Source organism: Protomyctophum parallelum (genome assembly GCF_964188405.1).
Source record: "Protomyctophum parallelum genome assembly, chromosome: 1".
NCBI classification, from domain to species: domain Eukaryota; kingdom Metazoa; phylum Chordata; class Actinopteri; order Myctophiformes; family Myctophidae; genus Protomyctophum; species Protomyctophum parallelum.
Genome location: NC_139697.1, coordinates 82,854,298 through 82,876,606, shown reverse-complemented (window position 1 = coordinate 82,876,606; position 22,309 = coordinate 82,854,298). Strand labels below are relative to the sequence as shown.

The 22,309-nt window shown below is 41.3% G+C and overlaps 2 protein-coding genes across 2 annotated transcripts in view; both read left to right on the top strand.

Moving 5' to 3' along the window:
- htr3b (5-hydroxytryptamine (serotonin) receptor 3B) overlaps nt 1-9,962 on the top strand; it is a gene marked incomplete at both ends in the record, with an annotated part of 11,023 nt that extends 1,061 nt beyond the window's left edge. Inside the window, 6 exons of the mRNA XM_083760166.1 lie at nt 87-196; nt 693-862; nt 1,588-1,745; nt 6,261-6,471; nt 8,762-8,971; nt 9,688-9,962. Coding sequence (XP_083616292.1) covers nt 87-196; nt 693-862; nt 1,588-1,745; nt 6,261-6,471; nt 8,762-8,971; nt 9,688-9,962 — 1,134 coding nt within the window. The remainder of the gene's footprint in view (nt 1-86; nt 197-692; nt 863-1,587; nt 1,746-6,260; nt 6,472-8,761; nt 8,972-9,687) is intronic.
- A 3,328-nt stretch (nt 9,963-13,290) lies between these two features.
- On the top strand, nt 13,291-21,371 carry htr3a (5-hydroxytryptamine (serotonin) receptor 3A; the record flags this gene model as incomplete). Its single annotated transcript, XM_083785461.1, has 9 exons — nt 13,291-13,360; nt 13,853-14,016; nt 14,906-14,950; nt 15,087-15,196; nt 15,750-15,919; nt 16,644-16,804; nt 18,014-18,224; nt 18,919-19,155; nt 21,058-21,371. 9 exons carry the CDS (start codon nt 13,291-13,293, stop codon nt 21,369-21,371), a joined length of 1,482 nt encoding a protein of 493 aa, XP_083641587.1.
- Nucleotides 21,372-22,309: the final 938 nt, after the last annotated feature.

Below are 22,309 nucleotides of genomic sequence, written 5' to 3'. Positions count from 1 at the left end.
TTGCGACGTGTTTAGGATAGGGACCATGCGACTGAAGTATAAATCAGTCTGAAATGGTAATAATTACAACATATTCTCCCTCTCAGATCTGGACGGATGAGTTCCTGGTGTGGGACCCAGAGGAGTTCGATGGAATCACTGAAATCTCACTGTCATCTGATGCCATCTGGGTACCTGATGTTATTGTCAGCGAATTGTAAGAAATCCTTGATTGCTGTCAGAAAACATGTCATCAGATATTAGATAATAGTGTAAAAGTTAAACGTTTTAATGAATAAAATGTAATTTGTTCCAATCTGTATATGTAAATAGAATATACCGCTATACAACTGGGGTGGTTGTATTTGGTCTCCCTGCTCTTCTATAGAGACATTTAGATGTCATTCATGTCTCACAGGATCTGAATAAATGTTTGTCCTGATGGTCAAGATTCAATGTATCTCCTGAGCAAGCAGGCCGGCTCGATGGCAACAATGTCAGTACTTCAGGAAACAAGGTTCAAATCCGGGGTAGAAGAGCTGTAAATGCTGCTTTAACATATTATTATTATTAAGGTTTAGTCTAACTCTAGAACATATTATATTGTAACTTTAAGATTGCCCCATACAGTTGCATGGACAAGAAGCAATTTGATTCCTGTTGTCCAGTGTCATGTTCTGTTGTTGACTTTCTGATCTGTCCCTGTCTTCAAGTGTGGACGAGGGGAAGTCCCCTCCTATCCCTTACGTCTACGTCAACTCCTCCGGCTCCGTGAGGAACTACAGGCCCATCCAGGCGGTGCTGGCCTGCAACTTGGAGATGTACGCCTTCCCATTTGACAAGCAGAACTGCACCCTCACCTTCCGCAGCTGGCTGCACTCAGGTCCTCTTCTAACCTTTTTGTGGAATGAGGGTAGTAGGCTAGATGTGGATGATATTGTTTAAATACATTTCCTTTCCTACCTTAGATGGATTCCATTTTTATTTTGAGGTTATTTTTTAAAGCTAAACTCTTTTAAAGTCTTAACTCTACATCAGTGTTTCTCAAATTCACATTTTTCATGTCCAGGACAGCCACATGTATATAGCCTATGTATTTGCTGCTGAACCCCATCTGAGAAGATTTGGGGCCCTATTTTCATCAGTGCTAAACGCCTTATCCCTAAACCTTTTTGCCATTTTTACTAAAAAAAAAAAAATTGTTCAACTAGCGGACGATCTAAATCAACCAATTGTGAGTTTAGGGATTTATAGCACTGACAAAAATAGGGCCCTTGGTGGCAGGGATTTACAGCCAAAGTCTAAGTTGAAGAGGTTAAATATATACATTATTAACTAATTTTACTGGGAGGCGACGCCCTGGGCATGGAACCCCCTCAACAGACCACTGGGGGCCGGATTTCCCCGGAACCCACTTTCAGAACCACTGCTGATCATTAAAAACGCGATTAGAGTACAATGTTTTATCCATACAGATAGTGTGTGTTTGGATGGAGATCTGTCGTCTACAAAAGGCCTCAATCAGATATTCAAGCCTGCACCTCTCTCTCTCTCTCTCTGTCTCTCTCTCTTCTCCTCCATCCTTCCCATCCATCCCTCCTCCATTAGTGAGTGAAATCGACCTGGCTCTGTGGAGGAGCGCGGACACCATCGCCAATGATAAGAGGGAGTTTATGAACGACGGCGAGTGGGAGCTGTTATCCTTACCGTCTCGCTACTGGCGCCTCCACCAGGGAGACATCGACTACGCTCAGATCCAGTTCAACGTGTGTAGCAAACCCATTTCATTCTGAACCTATTCCCAGTGGTGGGAAAAGTAAAAGTATATCAATACTGCAATGTAGAACTACTCCATTACAAGTAAAAGTATATCAATACTGCAATGTAGAACTACTCCATTACAAGTAAAAGTTCAGAATTCGAAATGTACTTGAGTAAAAGTGCAAAAGTATCGGCATGAAAATGTACGTAAAGTAGCAAAAGTAGAAAGTACTCACTATGCAGAATGTCTCGTCTCAGGTTTTCAAATGTATAACAATCTTTTGAAAATAGCAGATCTTCAAGCTCACAATGCAGCGCATCGCGAGTCGCGACCCATTGTCGATCGGCTATTTTCAAAATGTCCGAAATGTAGGGCTGAAGTCATGGTCAAAATCTACAATTTATGTAACTAAAGTTTTCAAATACATGTAGTGGAGTAAAAGTACAATATTTGTCTCTGAGATGTAGTGGAGTAGAAGTAAAAGTATTGGAAATTGGAAATACTCAAGTAAAGTACAAGTCAAGTACTTAAGGACAGTACTTATGTAAATGTCCTTACAGTAGTTAGTTACTTTACACCACTGCCTATTCCTGCCGTACCATCCAGAAAAAGTGTTGAGGGTGTAGCCTAAAACTTCCAGGACCCCTGGTGGTCCCTTAACCCCACATTGAGAACCAGTGGCCTAATCTGTACTTCCTCATCTGTCTCTCATCTGTAAATAACAGATTTTAAGAAGAATTAAGGAAAAAAACAATGCATGTCGCATCCAATATGTTTAGTGAGACTTGACGTGGGCAGTGGACACCTGGAGAAAATGTCCATATAACTCTCGATATAATGATGAATATTGTTACATCATGGTTTAGGTTTGGCCAAGGACTGTAGAAGGACTCTCATTGCCTCACTGGATAGACATCTTTCACGTCAGCCACACCGACACAAATAGTCGTGTAATGTTACTTCATAAAAATATGTTGTTACCGATGACACACTATTTAAGGTTGTGTTGCATTCATGTCAAACGGAGTCAGGGTGCTGCTATTGTTCATGATGGCTCACAGGAAAGAGCCTTAATTAGTAACATCACTGGTAAACACCTGTGAGTAGGAACTACAGTAGGAAGTAAGGTTAAACTATCTGTGTCAACATGGCAGCTATGGAAATGTCTTCTCAGCTGTTGCTGAGTCAGTCTATTGTATATCCAGGCTGACTTGCATATTATGACATAAACACACCGCAGGGAGCATTTCAACTGAGTGGTGTGTGTGTGTGTGTGTGTGTGTGTGTGATGATCTCTAAATCATCTCTATCTCTCTCTCTTTCTCTCTCTCTCTCTCTCTCTCTCTCCCCCCTTTTTTCCAGCTGAGGTGTAGTGCTATAAGCCAGTGGTTCTCAACCTTTTCAGACCGTGACCCCCAAAATGATCATATTGGACCCCCCCACCCTGACAAGCACTTCGAGTCAATTTATAGTTTTACTCCGTTCCACAGATAAATAATATATGAAAATAGCCGAATGTACAAGCTCACAAGGGCTCGTTGCAAGCCGTTGTGTAAATCGTCAATCTTTACAATATTTGACAATTTGACCAATGTTCGACCAGTTTTTAAAGTAGGGTAGGCTATGGTTTGTTGATTACTTTTGATGCAGTAATGGTCTTTGTCTTCTCTTTCTTTCTTTTTGTTTTGTTGAGAGATATTAAATAGGTCTTAAGTAAGTAAGCCCTGCAGAGCCATTGGTCTTACAGTTCCTTAAATTGTCACTTCACTGTCATATCCCCCCCCCCCCACAGGTTAAGAACCATTATGTAAACTACCCCCCATCCCAGTGAGCCCCTGTAACTGCAACAAGTGACAGCTGCCTGAGCTGCGGTTACTTTATTGACAGAGAATTTTAAGCTGTGACCATCCATGGGGGTTCACTCCCCCATGCTGTGCCATAAAGCAATTGGCTGCCTTGGACCTTCATGGATCGGGGCTATAGTGCGCAGGGTAAATGCTAAAAGATGAGGCTAAAGGTTGTTTGTGGCATGTAAAAGAGAGAGGAGAGAGGCAGTGACAGGGAGATAGAAGAGCAATAATGAGACTGTCTCAGTGGTTGCCTGATCAATGGAGTTCTTGTTAGTGCCCGAGGAAAATGGGCTCCCAGCCCATTGCAGGTGGAGAGAGAGAGAGAGAGGGAGTGCACGCATGTGTGTGTGACTGTGTGTGCTGTGTGTGTGTGTGTGCGCGTATGTGCGTGCGGGGTAGTGTGGGGTGGGGGGTTGGTGTCTTCAGAGAGATGGCTTGGCTGCTGTTTATTCAGCTGAAAGATAGACTTTATTTTTAGGGTTGCCTGTTCTCAAACATTTTAATGCAAAATTATTCAACATTTTCAAAAATCTTCACTATTGTCGAATAGCCGAAAGATGAGTATTAAAGAGATTTTGGGGCTTGATTAACACATTTAGCTGTGGACTCACTGGAACCCCTTCAAGGTCCACTGGAGGTCCCCAGACCCCAACCCGGGACTACTTATGATTCACAGAGCTGCTCTTACAGTATGATGGTGGTTAAGTTGAAGAAGGTAAATATTTCAGCTACAGTAAAGAAAGAGAGAGCTTGCATTCCCCTCTTTAAATTAAATTTATGTCAGTATCATGGTCAGTATCATGTCAGTATCATGGTCAGTATCATATCAGTATCATGGTCAGTATCATGTCAGTATCATGGTCAGTAGCATGTCAATATCATGGTCAGTATAATTTTAATATCATGGTCAGTATGTCAGTATCATGGTCAGTATCTTGGCCAGTATCATGGCCAGTATGTCAGTATCATGGTCAGTATGGCAGTATCATGGTCAGTATCATGTTAGTATCATGGTCAGTATCTTGGTCAGTATGTCAGTATCATGGTCAGTATGTCAGTATCATGGTCAGTATGTCAGTATCATGTCTGTATCATGTTAGTATCATGGTCAGTATCATGTCTGTATCATGTCTGTATCATGGTCAGTATCATGGTCAGTATCATGGTCAGTATCATGTCTGTATCATGGTCAGTATCATGGTCAGTATCATGTCTGTATCATGGTCAGTATCATGGTCAGTATCATGGTCAGTATCATGTCAGTATCATGGTCAGTATCATGGTCAGTATCATGTCAGTATCATGGTCAGTATCATGTCAGTATCATGGTCAGTATCATGGTCAGTATCATGGTCAGTATCATGTCTGTATCATGGTCAGTATCATGGTCAGTATCATGGTCAGTATCATGTCAGTATCATGGTCAGTATCATGGTCAGTATCATGTCAGTATCATGGTCAGTATCATGGTCAGTATCATGTCAGTATCATGGTAAGTATGTCAGTATCATGTCTGTATCATGGTCAGTATCATGTCAGTATCATGGTCAGTATCATGGTCAGTATCATGTCAGTATCATGGTCAGTATCATGGTCAGTATCATGTCAGTATCATGGTCAGTATCATGGTCAGTATCATGGTCAGTATCATGTCAGTATCATGGTCAGTATCATGGTCAGTATCATGTCAGTATCATGGTAAGTATGTCAGTATCATGTCTGTATCATGTCTGTATCATGTCTGTATCATGTCTGTATCATGTCTGTATCATGTCTGTATCATGTCAGTATCATGGTAAGTATGTCAGTATCATGTCTGTATCATGTCTGTATCATGTCAGTATCATGTCTGTATCATGTCAGTATCATGTCTGTATCATGTCTGTATCATGGTAAGTATGTCAGTATCATGTCTGTATCATGTCTGTATCATGTCTGTATCATGTCAGTATCATGTCTGTATCATGTCAGTATCATGGTAAGTATGTCAGTATCATGTCTGTATCATGTCTGTATCATGTCTGTATCATGTCTGTATCATGTCAGTATCATGTCAGTATCATGTCAGTATCATGTCAGTATCATGTCAGTATCATGTCAGTATCATGTCAGTATCATGTCTGTATCATGTCTGTATCATGTCAGTATCATGTCTGTATCATGTCAGTATCATGGTCAGTATCATGTCAGTATCATGGTAAGTATGTCAGTATCATGGTAAGTATGTCAGTATCATGTCTGTATCATGTCTGTATCATGTCTGTATCATGTCTGTATCATGGTCATATCATGGTCCCCTATCATGAAAAAGAAACACAGTAACAATCAGTACAGTAGTGCAAATAGTAGGCATATAAAAACAACTCAAAGAAAACAAATACCGGTACTCAAAGTTCGAAAAGAGCAAACTTACTATAATGCATCAACTTTGGCTTTGACCTTGGTTTTAATACAAATAGTTCCAGTGGCATCTAAACGTGTTGTAAATATGCTTATCGGTATTGCGAAGATGAGGGGGTAGGCCTACCTGCCACCAATGATCCCACTCCATCCCAACCTCAGTCAAAGAGTGGCGGGTTTTGTACACTAGGCCTATAGAGTTTAAGTGGTTATAAAAATAACATGTCAATAATGATTGCCTCCCCACCTCTCTGTTGCATGTGCTTCAGGTGCTGATCCGACGGCGCCCCCTGCTGTACGTGGTGGGTCTGCTGCTGCCCAGCCTGTTCCTCATGGTGGCGGACGTGATGAGCTTCTACCTGCCTGCGGACGGCGGCATGCGTATCGCCTTTAAGATCACCATCCTGCTGGGCTACACCGTCTTCAGAGTCAACCTCATGGATGAGATGCCCGCTGTCGCCGTTAGAACTCCAATCATAGGTACAGTAGGAGTAGGCCTATCAATTCAATTCAAAGGGCTTTATTGGCATGAGAAAACATACGTTTACATTGCCAAAGCAGAAAGAACAATACAACAATACAGCAATACAATCAATACAAAAATTATGTACATTTGAAGGTCAGAATCTTCAATAGATCAAATTCTATGTACCCAGGTCACTCGATGCAGGTATAGTGCAGGAATATACACAATGCTTAGTCTTTAGGGTGGTTGTGTTCCATTTGATATCCTTCTCCTACCACAGCAACTCACAAATCTTGCTGCTGTGTTTGCACATTGTTGTACTTCGCCCAGCAGATATGGGATTTTTTTGTCTATCACCTATGTAACGTGTGATCTGCGTTGTGTTGTGGAATAATGAAGTTCCGGACGACTTTGTCTCTGACAGTTTAATCTGGTAAATACACAGACGTATCTGGTCAGTTTCTGTCTGTGTAACACACCCAATCCTCAGCACGTCATGGGCATGTCTCATGTTAGACTGACACCACTCAATAAACATACAATTTCAAAGAAATAACAACACAATGTACCTGGTAAATACACAGACGTATCTGGTCAGTTTCTGTCTGTGTAACACACCCAATCCTCAGCACGTCTATAATAGAATTAAAATAATTAATTGAAAACATGTACAAAACATCGCCACTTCATGTTGGTACATTTAGCATGTTTAGAACAACTAATATTCATCACAGTATCACAGTAAACATACAGAATCTTGTTGAAAATATATGTGCATTGTGCTGAGGAACACATCTTACCATGAGCATGTCTCATGTTAGACTGACACCACTCTAAACGTGGACACCAGTGTTATTCAATGGGTGCCGCCCACTAACCAATAAGAAATGTCATTACTGATGGAGCAAGTGGAACCCACTAAACTCTGTTACACCTACATGTAGGGCTCCACATTGGTAAAAGACAGAAATTAAACACACAAACGGCCAATTATATATGTTATATGAACACATAGCTCTGGTCCATAGCCTTCTTCTGCTTCGATTCTGACCTGCAGTATACTGTATATGTATGCAGGTTAGAATGGAAGCAGAAGAAGGCTATGGACCAGAGCTAATGAACACAATAGACCAGTAGTTTTCAACCAGTGGTCCGGTGAAGAGTTGGTAACCAAATGGACCCTTAATTATCTCTGAGAGCCTAAAATGAAACCAAATGGGCTTACGGCCCCGGGTTCATTTGGTTTCATTTTACGCTCTCAAGAGTTATTGTTAAACATCTGCATTGCTTAATTTAAAAGATGTCTACATAATTAGAGAATATAGAAGAATTGCTATTTTGATCAACGTTTGCCTGTTATCTATGGTCATTGGTAGCCAAAATCAATTCAGTATATGGAATTCTGCAATTTATGAAATGACAAATAATTTAATTTAATTTGGGGTCTGATGAGGTCTCATGGTGGTCCGTGGCTCAAATGCAGAATAAATGATGGGTGATATGAAAAAGGTTGAAATCCACTCAGTCATACATTTTTGAGGTGTGGAATATTTTAAAGCGTTGCTTTATTTATTATCTCCAAAGCTGTAGTTTTTCCTGGTGTATTGTATCATTTTAAATATGTCTGATAGCAGCGTTAAGCACAGCAAAAAGTTTTGGCATGGAAACTGTAATAGTCTCTCAAACCTTGTGGCCTCACTGGCCTGTTACGTACATGGCCTTGAAAGTGAAAGGAAAACACAATATACATCTCTTGAAAGTGGAGTGGCACCGTGTTCCCCAAGGAAAGAAAAGGTGTATTTTTCTTATCACCAAATATGTCCATTTTCATTCAGTTTGCATAATGGAGTTTTGTATTATAATGGTTCTGAAAATATGCCCAGTAAATAAATCCACTTGCTTCACTGATAATGTATCTACATGGGCGGTTTGAAAACATGTTTGCAAATGGATAAGATAAAAAGCCTTAAGGGCTATTGTGGTCATACTGTTTCCAATTCATCAAGACATTTATTTAAAGACATACAATAAGATACAGGAAATCATCAACACATATACTGGTAGTTCTGGTGTCAAGCTTAGATTAAATTGTTTGCTTAAAGTGTACTTTGATGCCAATACTTTGTACTTTTACTCAAGTAACAGTTTTGATGCAGGACTTTTCACTTGTAAGTGTAACAGAGTATTTCCACATTGTGGTATTGTTCCCTTTGTCCCCTTAAGCAAAATAAGAAATATCACCACTGCTTTTGTGTATGTGCGTGTGCGCGTGTGCGTGCGTGTGTGGTGTTTGCCATGCTCCAGGTGTGTTCTTTGCCATGTGCATGGCTCTGCTGATGCTGAGCCTGGCCAAGTCCATCGTGGTGGTGAAGCTGCTGCACCACAGTGAGAAGGAGGTGCAGCAGCTGTCCGTGTCTGCGTACCTGCTGGACAAGTACGGCTCCCTCAGCCACAGCTTCACGCAGAGCGCCTTCACGTCCACTAGAACCCTGGACGACATCACCCAGTCTGCGGGTGAGGAGACACTGATTCACTGATTGATAGCTTAGCTCCAGTTAATCCTTTATCCTATAATAAAGACATGCCCAAAATATGGGCACGAGTCACACGAGGTGGACTGGAAGCGGTTAATCAGCTTCAAATAACTGATTCAATTTGAAGACCTTTCTGCCGATATACACAGAGTATTACATTTTTGTAAAGAAATCAGTTTTTGTTTGCGGTTCACACAGTCACGTTTCTGCCAAAATGCCACCTACGCTGCAGATTGTAGTGTACGTATGTGCACAATCATCAAATGAGCTTCCCTATATATCCCATGGATTAAAGCAAAATAACATCTCACGACTGAAGTCCTAATATGTAATTTGTGAAACAGCGTGAAAGGAGCCACCACACACTAGCGCTGTGTGTCCCACACACTTAATATGTAAAAGTATGATGTTTTGGTAGCCATATAGCGAACCAGTTGAAAAAACTGCAGATTGAGGCATTATCTGAGATCATTAGGGTTTTCTTGGAAGGCTGAAAAAACGAATGATAGGCTATAGGCTATATCTAGCTTACAACGTAAGCTTACAACGTTGTAAGCTTGTAGATGGCCTATTTCTGGTGCAGGACACACTTCTATAGAAGACATACTGACTTCTATGGAATCCAAATGAGTGAAATCAGTCTTTCTTGGCGACTGACAACTTTAATCCGTGCTTTTATCCTCTTCGTCTCCAAAGGTTATGAGTTTGACCTTCCGCCGCCGAGGGAGGACCTGTTGTCCCTGACGAGCGAGCTGCCAGACGGTCCCTGCAGCCGCCTGGATTCGCTCCATCAGGAGCTGGTGTCCCTGCGCCTCTCCCTCTGCCAGGACGAGAGCCAGGACTCCTACCAGTCCGACTGGCTGGCCCTCTGCAGCAGGCTGGACCTCCTCCTGTTCCGGGTCTACCTGCTCATTCTCGGGGTGTACGTCTGTACCCTGCTGCTGCTCTGGCTCAGCTGGAGCTCTGCCTGACCGACCGCCAGTGGAGTGGTGGAAAAAGTATATACTGTACTCACATGTTTTACTTTAGAAAACGTGTCAATACTGCAAATGTAGAAGTATACTCTGTTAAGTAAACGTCGAGAATTCGAAATGTGCTTGAGTGAAAGTACAAGTGTTGACATCGCCTATACTTAATGTACGTAAGTGAAAGTTCTCATTGTGCAGAATGTCCCATTTCAAAATGTAAAATGTCTAAAAGTCTTTACACCACTGCCTGACCGCAGTGGCAACATCGCAAACGGCATGAAAAGAACAACACTTTGTATCAGTGGAAACAGCACAATATATGATATATAAAGTTTTTTAAGAGGTCTTAGGTCTTAAGTTCAGAAAAAACAAAATACAGTCTATGATTTATGTTGTTGTTTAAAAGGGCACCTCAATTCACCTTTTACTTAAGGCTACAGGCTATTATTGCGTATAGTCAGAAACCATTGCTCGACATATCCATTACTATATAACAGCTGTTCCTTGTATATACTGTAGGCTATTTTCATTATTCAATGATGAAGTACATAGGGTTTAAGTGTTTAAAAGAAAGTATTTATTGTGGACATCCTGTGGAAGAAAAAGAAAAAGTGTTTAAATGGAACCAATGTAGTTGTTATTTAGTCACAACTCACCACGCTCCGTGCCACGAGCTTGTAGATCGGCTATTTGTGTACACCACTGTCATATAGGAAGCAGTGTAGGGCATACTTTGGGGGGGGGGGGTAGTTGTAATGTAGAAGGTTTCTGCCTGACAGTAACAGTATACTAGTCTAGTGTTTTCTTTTGCCCGTGACCCAAAAGAGAAATTAAACATTTGCCCGGGACCCAAACTAGTGAAAATAACCATCTACAAGCTCATACTACTTCTAAAACAGTTGTTTTCTAATTTAGGGAATTCTCTTCCTGAAATTACTGAAAAACTGTTTTAATAATAATATTAAAAACGGAAATGTAGGAAACCAAAACAATAAAGTGACCCATAAACAAGTTTCTGCAGCCCACAAATGGGTCCCGACCCACTGTTTGGGAACCAGTGTACTAGCATTGGAGTAAGCCTGATGTAGCGTGAAGTGATGGTCGCAGAGTGGGTGATGCATTCCTGGAATGGTGCCATTCGCTCTGCTCACCCCCTCCGACATAAGTATGGTTTGCGATGCAGAATAGAATCACCAATGCATTCTGCTGCTCATGGCCCATTACATTACACCAGTGGTTCCCAAACGTTTTAGCCTGTGACCTAAAAGGGAAATTAGATTTTTGCCCGGGACCCAAACCTAGTGAAAATAGCAGATCTATAAGCTCACAACGTGTCGCTTTGTTGTCTAATTTATTTTCTTTGATTTTCTTGATGAAATTACTGAAAATAATCTTTGAATTTTGTTTTTAATTAATGAAAATGTTTGAATGTTTGAAAGGTAGGAAACAAATTATAAAGGGACCCACAAAAATGTGTCCCCGACCCACAAATGGGTGCCGATCCAGTGTTTGGGAACCAGTGCTTTAGACAAGAACAAGAGGTTATTGTCATGCTATTTGGACAGGAGAGCCAGATGTTTGTGCCCTGAAGTGTCAATGCAAATATTTACCAAAAGCAACCCCCATGGAGGGCAAATGATTCCACATTGTTTTAACCTCATATCACATGCCTACCCATGCATATCCAACAGATCAATAAATGTCCATTTAAAGCTCATCGTCTGTAAGTGTGTTTATTCCCCGTTGACTGAAATAAATCCGAGGCGCGTTAAATGTCTACAGTATAGCGTGATCTATATTAATGCAATTTCCATTACATCACTAGGCGTTCAGGCCTCCAGAGGATCTTATTAACAGTTATTGTGGAGCAGGACTTAAGATAGAAGAGATGAGAGTATAGCTGTTTATGGTCCATGTCCATCCATGTGTTATCTGCTGCATGAGATATAACTGATAAGTGCACATGGCAGCATTTTTAAACCAATTTCATGGCACAAATTGACGATAACATAATATTTCTTTAATTTAATTAAAGATACAAATCTTTTTGTTGCAGCCAACTGCACATCACACAGATTCAGCTGGTCCACTGCTGCAGCTATTCTGTCAACATGAGCCAAACGACAAATGTTGTGTATATTTTGTTGAAGAAATACAATGACAGTAAACTCACAGCAGTTTTATGTCAATATAACTGTGTACCTGCTTTATGCCGCTTTCAATGAAAAAATACATATTTTTCATAAGCACGGCATGTCAGTCAACAACACACAACTGTAATGCCTGGTGCCTTTGAATGGAAATATTTTGGAAGCATTTAATTGACATGCTTTGCCAAGCTTACGTCGTCATGAGTAAGTCTTGCTCACAGATGCTTTCATCAGACACAGACAGTCAGGGACAGACAGTCGAGGCTACAGTTTTTATTGTTTTTACTGTAATACTGCATCATGCCTCTTGTCAACTGTCAGAGTTACAGACCTGTAAAGGTCCATTTTGAACCTCCTCAAGGAACCCTGAGGGTCCTTGTACCCCACTTGTGTGTGTGTGTGTGTGTGTGTGTGTGTGTGTGTGTGTGTGTGTGTGTGTGTGTGTGTGTGTGTGTGTGTGTGTGTGTGTGTGTGTGTGTGTGTGTGTGTGTGTGTGTGTGTGTGTGTGCATGAAACCATGCACACACTGCACACAGACACGTTCATGGTTTTTACAAGGTCCTGTGGGATAATACTGCCTATTGTGTAAGTCTAGGTGATGGATATCTCCACTTAAAAATTGCACTCGTGACAAAAATGTAGCTACTTAAAGTACCAAAAGTAGAAAGTAGTCATTATGCAGAATATCCCATTTCAAGTTTTCAAGAGCTTGTAGATCGGCTATTTTCAAATGGCTGAAATGTATATAGGGCTGAGGTGTATGTTCTGTAATAATAATCAAAATCTACAAAGTAACTATAGTAACAAGAGTTTCCAAATAATTGTAGTGTAGTAAAAGTTTTGGAAATTCGAAGTACTCAAGTAGCCTATAAAACACAAATACCTCAAAATTGTACTAGAGTACAGTAGGCTACTTAAGTAAATGTACTTAATACTTTCCACCACTGCACGCATGCGATATGACTTTCAATTGACCACACTGCCTCTTGACATTCGATCTGGGCCAGATCATCTGGCCATGCAGCCATTAACATATTTTCAGCTACATTAGTGTGCCGTGACAGCAGAGCAAACGCTACTGAGTGAGGAGGATATCGGGACTCGGAAGTTCACGGTCATCTTTACAGCTGCATGGTCAAAGCGCTCAAATTCTATAAACCGGAAAATAAAGAAACTGCACAATGAGGACTTCAGCACCATGGACAGCGCTAGCGTTCCTGCTGCTTCCAGGCGCACTGCAAGCTTGTACAGGTACAAACTTAATATCCAGGAGGGGCGAGATCTCGCTGTCTCTCCAAATATCTCCACGTTTCAACGCACAGAACAGTATAGTGAAAATAGCAGAGCTATTCCTCCTTTTGAATTAATTGTTCACTGCAGTGATGGTCAGACAAGACAACCAGTGCTTTTAATTCAACCTTTCTGCAGGTTCACTATAGTGGCAGCATTAGAGCAGAAAAAGTGTAGAGCCGTTACAGGTGCATCCAATGCAGTAATTAAGCAAAGCATAGCCAATCACTACAATGTTCTAATTAAATGTTGTCATAACATTACAGTGAGCTTGCAGATCAGCTATTTTCAGTATTTTAAAATGTAAAAATGCAGAAAGTTGCATCCAATAAATTTCACATAACTGGAATTACTGTCACACTTGTTTCTATTAACCTGCATTTTCCCCAGTGCTTTTTAAAATTGTTTATAAAATTAATAACATGCTTTTTCTATAAATGTCTTTAATTCTAGTGAAGAAACTTGGCGGCAGCGCGGGTCGGTTTGGCAACGCCACCTTGGTGCGTCTCTCTGAGTTTCTGAGTGCCGGCTATAAGAAGGGAGTTCGACCTGTGAGAGACTGGCGCATGTCCACCATGGTGGCAATAGACCTCATGGTCTACTCTATCCTCAATGTGGTAAGTTATTATACTGTAGACCTCATGGTCTACTCTATCCTCAATGTGGTAAGTTATTATACTGTAGACCTCATGGTCTACTCTATCCTCAATGTGGTAAGTTATTATACTGTAGACCTCATGGTCTACTCTATCCTCAATGTGGTAAGTTATTATACTGTAGATCTCATGGTCTACTCTATCCTCAATGTGGTAAGTTATTATACTGTAGATCTCATGGTCTACTCTATCCTCAATGTGGTAAGTTATTATACTGTAGATCTCATGGTCTACTCTATCCTCAATGTGGTAAGTTAAGTTAAATATACTGGGGGGTGGGGGTATATTTATTAAGTCAAAATTCTAAATTTACTTGAATAAAAGTATATAGGTATTGGTGTGAAAATGTACTTACAATAGGCTACCAAAAGTAGAAAGTACCCTAGTACCCTATAATATAATGAGTTTGTAGAGCTTGTAGATGGAATGTAGTATATACTGAAAATACTCCAGTAAAGTAAAATAACTAAAACTTAAGTACTTGGATGACAAATGACAAATACAATATATTATTTTTGTTCCAACTTCCAATTCTTTACCTTTGTAGTAATAACTATATTCATGCAATATACCCAATTATCCCAGTTATTCCTCTATTGAAATAATATTACGGTAATATAAACACACTCCTGTTCTAAGTGTACTGTATTGACACATCCACAAACAACCATGTGTGACGGTCAATACATACACAAAACAATACACACAGACGATACATACACACAGACGTGTGTGTATGTATTGTATGCGATTGTGTGCGTGCTTGCATGTGTGTGAGTGCATTTGTGTGTGCATGTGTGCGCTCACGCTCACAGAAGTGTTAATTATGTCCTCGTTTACCACTATACAGGATGAAAAGAACCAGGTGCTGACAACCTATATATGGTACAGACAGGTAGGATCAATAACATGTCACAATTTCACCAAATAATTACATGGTGCACTCGTAACTGCTGCCTGAACTGTATAATTATGGTGAATTTCCAACTGCTATACTGCTCACCTTTCGCTGATTCTTGCGAACATGTCAGGCATGGACTGACGAGTTCCTGGTGTGGAACCCAGAGGACTTTGACGAGGTCAAACAGGTGTCTATACCCACCGCTAACGTATGGGTCCCTGACATCCTCATCAATGAGTTGTAAGTACAGAACATCATTGTTCTTGTTAAGCGTTGATCTTGCATCAATGCTACAGTATCTAAGACCTGTGGTCCTCAAACATTCTCATGGCCAGAACCCCCAAATTGGTATCGTTGCTGTCGGGAGGAAACCACCTAACTCCATTTTTGAGACCCTTTATGTCTGTGTGTTGGTTAAAACAATATTGAATCAATGAAAAGTAATAAAAAGTGCTTTGGACAAAACCTCTTGGACCCTCAAACTGTCTGCTAAAACAACTAACTCCACCACCTCTCCCCCGCTCATGCAAGTAATTGTCATAACACCAACATTGATGAGGCAGTATTGCTTTGTTTTCAAAATATATGGTTTTCTTCATTTCCTGAAAATGTTATATTTTTGGAGTTAGGTGGTTTCTTCCCGACAGCAGAGATATGCATTATTCTGCGGAACCCCATCAGAAATGTATTTGCTGCCCAGGGACCCCCATAGGATTTGTTTTTCTCCCCCTTTTTAATTTTAGTTTTATTCTTCCAATTATTGGTGTTGTGATTCCTCTCATTCTTTCTGCAGTGTAGATGTTGGGAAGTCTCCCGACATCCCCTATGTGTATGTGACACATGACGGACTGGTGCGCAATTACAAACCCATCCAAGTGGTGACTGCCTGCACTCTAAACATCTACAACTTCCCCTTTGACGTTCAGAAGTGTAGCCTCACCTTCCAGAGCTGGCTCCACACCAGTAAGATAAACAATTTCACTATTAAAAACAATTAAATAAAAGTGTACATGCTATAATTATGTTTGAGAATAGTCTGCCTCCAACACTACTGTATATGTAAACTAAAGTCCCTGCTCAAATGTATTTAATCGTTCGTGTTGTAAGAATAGAAATGGCTACAGTAATGATTCTTCCCATGGAATGGAATGCTGGCAAGTTTGTAAATCAACACTGCACAATAACCACTGACAAAGTATCCAATAATAATTATGAAACGTATTCACATTTCAATTCAAACGACAGAGAAGAAACGTTAACATTATACGCTTCTGCAAACCACTGATATGTTGCTTCATTGCAAGGCCGATACGCCATATGCAATTGCACGGTCCTGTACGATAATACTCAGATAATATCTCATGATCATTTCAAGCTTAGGGCTTGCAGATTGGCCATTTTCACTATTTCTGTAGGCCACCAATGTGAAACAACGAAGTATAATACAGGGTTATTAATAGACTTTTGAATGATTATTGATATGACTATTTTCCTGATTAATTTTGGTTAATCAGGAAAATACGGTAGTCAATCAAAAGTCTATTAATAACCCTGTATTATACTTCGTTGTTATATTAAAAAATATGCTCCATACTAGATAGATAGATACAGCAGATAGATAGATAGATAGATAGATAGATATCTTTCAAATTAAAAACAACATAATGGTGATGCCTTCAACATGTAGTTAATGACATCAACATCACCCTGATGAGAAGCCCTGAAGAACTCAGTGAAGACAAGAGTCTGTTCATGAACCAGGGGGAGTGGGAGCTCCTCCACATTCTGTCCAAATACAAGTCCTTCAGCCTGGACAACGTAGACTCCTATGCAGAGATGAAGTTCCATGTAAGTACATCGTGTGCATTACAAGAACAAAAATAAAGAAAGAAACACTATGTGTACAATTTATCAAATGTTTTCTGTTTGCGATTATGACGGCCAAGATATACATTTCTCTGTTCAGAAACATTTGGAAGGGAATTCTACAATTTTCATACTTTGCTGTGAGAAAGGACTTCTTACAGCAATGTATGAAAATTGTAGAGGGAAAGGGATACAAGATTCAATTAAAAATGAACCCACGTCTACGGCTTATGTTGAGCAAAGACAAGATCAGACGTTATACATGACCAACAGCCTATGAACACAACATTTTGTAATGGAAGACTTGGGTGAATTGGGTGAGGTATTTTGCGATGCCTGGACTTAATTTTCTTAAACTTTCGAACCATATTGTACATCTGACCAAAACTCTAACCAAATGATCTTGGTTCCAACTCATTGGTTCCAACTTCCAAAACAATCAGGCACCCACAACACATTATTTTGTATGTGTACTGTCTACAATTACAACATTTCAAGGACGTCTCTTTCTTTAGCGTTAGTTTTGGTAAACTTCACAAAGACGTATTTCTTTCGCTCCCCATTTTCTGAAAAAGTAATGGCTATAGGGACAGCATGGTGGCACAACGTTTAGCACTGTTGCCTCACAGGAAGAAGGTCCTGGGTTCCATCCCTGGTGGAGGTGGCCTTTTTGAGTGGAGTTTGCGTGTTCAGTTGTGTTTCCTCTGGGTACTTCTGGTTTTCTCCAAAACCAAAAGACATGCATATTAAGTACATACTCCTGCTAGTGTCCTTGACCAAGGTACTGCCATTACAACTGGAGTTGTTCCCTGAGCGCTGCACTGGCTGCTCCTAAAGTAGTTAAGGATGGGTTAAATGCAGAGGACAAATATCCCCTAAGGGAATAATAAAGTATGCCTTAACATTTATAGGCTACAGGAAAAGAACAGAAAAATAGCCAAAAAGGAACAAAAAAAAAGTAATCAAAAACTGGCCCGGGTCCGGACGGCTGGCGTATAGCCGTCTATGGGCACCTAGGCTGCTGGTGCTGCCTGACAGCGTGTCGCAGGTTCAACTCCCGATCCCAACAGCCTTTGCTGCGTGTCATTCCCCATCTCTTTCTCACCATTTCCTGTCAGACTGCTGTATCTATCAATAAAGGCATAACCAAAAACTAAATATCTTCTGTCAATACAACTGCAACTTGTATAGGTGGTGATCCGACGGAGGCCTCTGTTCTACACTGTGAACCTGCTGCTGCCCAGCATCTTCCTGATGGTGATGGATGTGGTGGGCTTCTATCTGCCTCCCGACAGCGGAGAGAGGGTGTCCTTCAAGATCACACTCCTGCTGGGCTACTCCGTCTTCCTCATCATCGTGTCCGACACACTGCCCGCCACGGCCATCGGAACCCCACTGATAGGTGTGGCCATGAGATGCATCATGCTACACGCTTCATTTAGAACCCGCCGCGCGGAGTGTGGCGAAAATACAATAGCAGATCTACACAAGCTCACTGAGCTTGTGTGGTTCTGCAATTTTCAGCATGTGACATAGTCATACGACCACATTATATATCAGGCTGCATGCTCGTCGGTTTGCATCTATATTGAGGGTCTTGAAACATAATTATTATTATTTAAATTTTGCATAAGAATTTGAAGGTTTCAGAAACCTTAGGTTAGGTTTGAAGGCGTTTTTAGAATCGGCTTCAGGTGTAATGGGTTAAAATGCCTGCAGAAACAGTTTTGCTGATTTGTTTTATTTTATTTTTATCTATGCAACCAAACTAAATGTTTATGTTTTTTTTTAATGATATATAGCTTGAACTTAGCTTAGGCATTACTTTGTTGTTGTTGTAAAACTTTGTCTTTATTCCCTGTGAGCAGTGACCAACCCTTGATATTTATATACTGTATATCTGGGACTAAAAACTACATTATACAATCCTCAGTGGTAATTTAACTCTTACAAATGGAACCAAATGAACCAAACCGTAAGTGTCCATTTTGTTCCTAGCTATCAATCAATTTACTTGGGGTTCCCCTGGGACGCCCTCAACAGACCCCTGGCGGACCCCATAATGATGCGACTCCTATAACTCTCCTTTCCTATAGGTGTGTACTTTGTGGTGTGCATGGCTCTCCTGGTCATCAGCCTGACAGAAACGGTTCTGATCGTGCGCCTGGTGCACAAGCAGGACCTGCAGCCCCCCGTGCCCCAATGGGTCAAGCACCTGGTGCTGGAGAGAGCCCCCATCCTCTTCTGCATCCACAAGAAGCACCGTCTGTGCTCCATGCTGTCCTCCGACTCCTCTGACCTTGAGCGCTACAAAGACAACAATTTTGGGCCAGGTAAATTAATCAGAGCATTGAATGCTACCGCAACCGTCTCCAGCGCTAAACGTTATATTGTGACGTTTCCGAGAAATTCTAAATTGTAACTCTCTAACCCTCTCTAAGTCCCCTAACCTCATATCAGTCTTAACCGGCCACGTAGTCAGTTAACCCTGGTGCAATCAGATTGTGTCTTCAAGATCTTGTCGTTTGCTAAATGTGTACTGAGAGCGCAACTTCTTCAGACACCCTTTTCTATTCATGGGAGGTCCCTTAGCCTTTGACCTTGCAGGGCCTCACTACAAGGCAGTAGTCTCGTGACCCTGATGGGGGAGGCATACGGGTGCCACACCTTGCCCAAGGGTGACACGGAACTATGTAAGGCAGGGGCGTTCAGCTCCCTGAGGCTTTATATTCGAGCCCACATACCAGAGACCAGTGGAACTATGTAAGGCAGGGGCGTTCAGCTCCCTGAGGCTTTATATTCGAGCCCACATACCAGAGACCAGTGGAACTATGTAAGGCAGGGGCGTTCAGCTCCCTGAGGCTTTATATTCGAGCCCACATACCAGAGACCAGTGGAACTATGTAAGGCAGGGGCGTTCAGCTCCCTGAGGCTTTATATTCGAGCCCACATACCAGAGACCAGTGGAACTATGTAAGGCAGGGGCGTTCAGCTCCCTGAGGCTTTATATTCGAGCCCACATACCAGAGACCAGTGGAACTATGTAAGGCAGGGGCGTTCAGCTCCCTGAGGCTTTATATTCGAGCCCACATACCAGAGACCAGTGGAACTATGTAAGGCAGGGGCGTTCAGCTCCCTGAGGCTTTATATTCGAGCCCACATACCAGAGACCAGTGGAACTATGTAAGGCAGGGGCGTTCAGCTCCCTGAGGCTTTATATTCGAGCCCACATACCAGAAACCAGTGGAACTATGTAAGGCAGGGGCGTTCAGCTCCCTGAGGCTTTATATTCGAGCCCACATACCAGAAACCAGTGGAAGCAGCTTGTGTCGCAGATCTCGAGGGCACTCGAAGGAGGATGATGAGTCAGTTAACACGCGTTGTCGCTGTTAAAACAGTAGACGTGATCAACCGCACAGAACGCAGCCTACTGAAGATCTTAAGTTGGTACAGTAGGTCAGTAGAACGGCTACTGAGAGCATTCAATGCTCTGATTAAACGTGATTTTGTCCCTTTCAATGCATTGATGGCATTCGGAACGGGTTATTGGAGAGAAGAGTGTGGAAAATGGACAGGTTATTACGGTATTTTCTTTTGGAGACTCAGAATTGATTCAAGTTTTCAAGAGGTTTTATTAGTCACTCACTCATACAAGTATGTGCAGTGAGATGTTAACTCTGCTAACAATATAATATTAAACAAACAAGCTACAATAACAGGGTAAAATGTCACACCAAATATATGCAAGTTTGCCTGTCATTGCTAACGAAATAATGAAAAGATTATAAAAAATTAACTAAATAAAAACTACAATAAAACTACAATAAAACGATAACTACAGTAAGTGAAACCGTATTGTGTGTTTATAAAACGAACTGAAATTATAGACAAAATGCCCTTAGTTTTCGTTTTGCATGGTTGCCGCCAACTTCATCTGTAACTGAATACATTTTGAAATGCTATATTTTGTTACGTTTTTATTACACAATACTTACCTATTCAATCTGGCACATGACAAGAAGTAACCCAAAGTATAAAAAAACTAAAACTAACACCAAAACGAATATAAACTATAACTAAAACTAAATAGCATTTTAAAACATAAAAACCAATCAAAACTAGCAAATCCGCTCTAAAAAACAATTAATTAAACATAGAAGAACAAACTAAAACTAAACAAAAATGAAAACTTCAAAACTATTCTAACCTTTGCATTGCCATGGTTCACACCACAGCTCCGTGCTCTCACCATCACACATGTGAGCTGGGGGGCAGAGGAGGGGCCAGCCTCCACAGCGAGAGAGAAGGAGGGCTGCTGGGCCTGGCCCCGTCCCGGGACCCCACGCTGCCCGTCATGGACAACATCTTGCAGGAGGTGACCACCATACGCCACTTCCTGGAGAAGAGGGACAAGTGCAACGAGATCGCCAAGGAGTGGCTGCAGGTGGGCTACGTGCTGGACGTGCTGCTGTTCCGGGTGTACCTGGTGGCCATGGTGGCCTACACCATCACACTGGGCACGCTGTGGTCCGTGTGGCAGACCGCCTGAGCTGCACCACTGTCCCGCATTCTTGACTGTTGACTGACGGCAAATTCAAAGGAAAAGAGGGCGCAGTTTTTCCTTCAATTTTTGACGATGGGTTCTCAGATTGCTGTAAACATGATACTAGCACAGCAATGGCTGCTAGGGCATCTGTCTCTCGTGTATAGCTACATGGCGCTAACATTGATCGGGTTAGGTTAGGCCGGGGATCTATAGCCATATGAAACATGTACAGTATGCACATGAATGGCATCAATTCCAAACCTGTGGGCTGGAGCACACTGGTGGACAGTGAGGATATTGCAAGTGGGCCCCCAAATACACCCTTAGACTCCCAAAATCCAACACTACCGTTGACGTTATTGACGTAATATTTTTATATATATATCACACATTTTTCTATTGGCATTCAAATATGTCGTCTAGAGCTGGCAAAAGGCACAATCAGCTGCTATTAGGGGTGGCAATCAAATGTATTGACCATCTGACCACTTACTGTAATGTAACACGTAATCTGACCACTTACTGTAATGTACTGTAACACGTAATTATAATTGCACTTTTTGGGACCTGATCCAGAAAATGTTGGGAACTACTGCTAGGTGATTTGGTTACCAAAGGCTACCAAATAGTATAAATGTTTTAATATAACTAATTTGTAATATTATCAGCGTGGAGTAGATGGAACATCAATGAATTGATGTCATGCTGTATTGAAGGGGAACATGAAGAGGTCTTGAGAAAACACATTGGGAGGAGATGGTAGAGGACCTTGTAGACAGTGTTGGGTCTTGTTAGTGTCAGTGTGGTGTGATAATTTTAAAGGGATTGTGACATTAAAAAAAAGGTTTTGGAATTGTTCTTATTTTTTTTAGGTTTTCTAATCTCAATTGCACCCAAAAAACATGAACTTTTAACATTCAGTAGATTTTCTGTGATCTGGG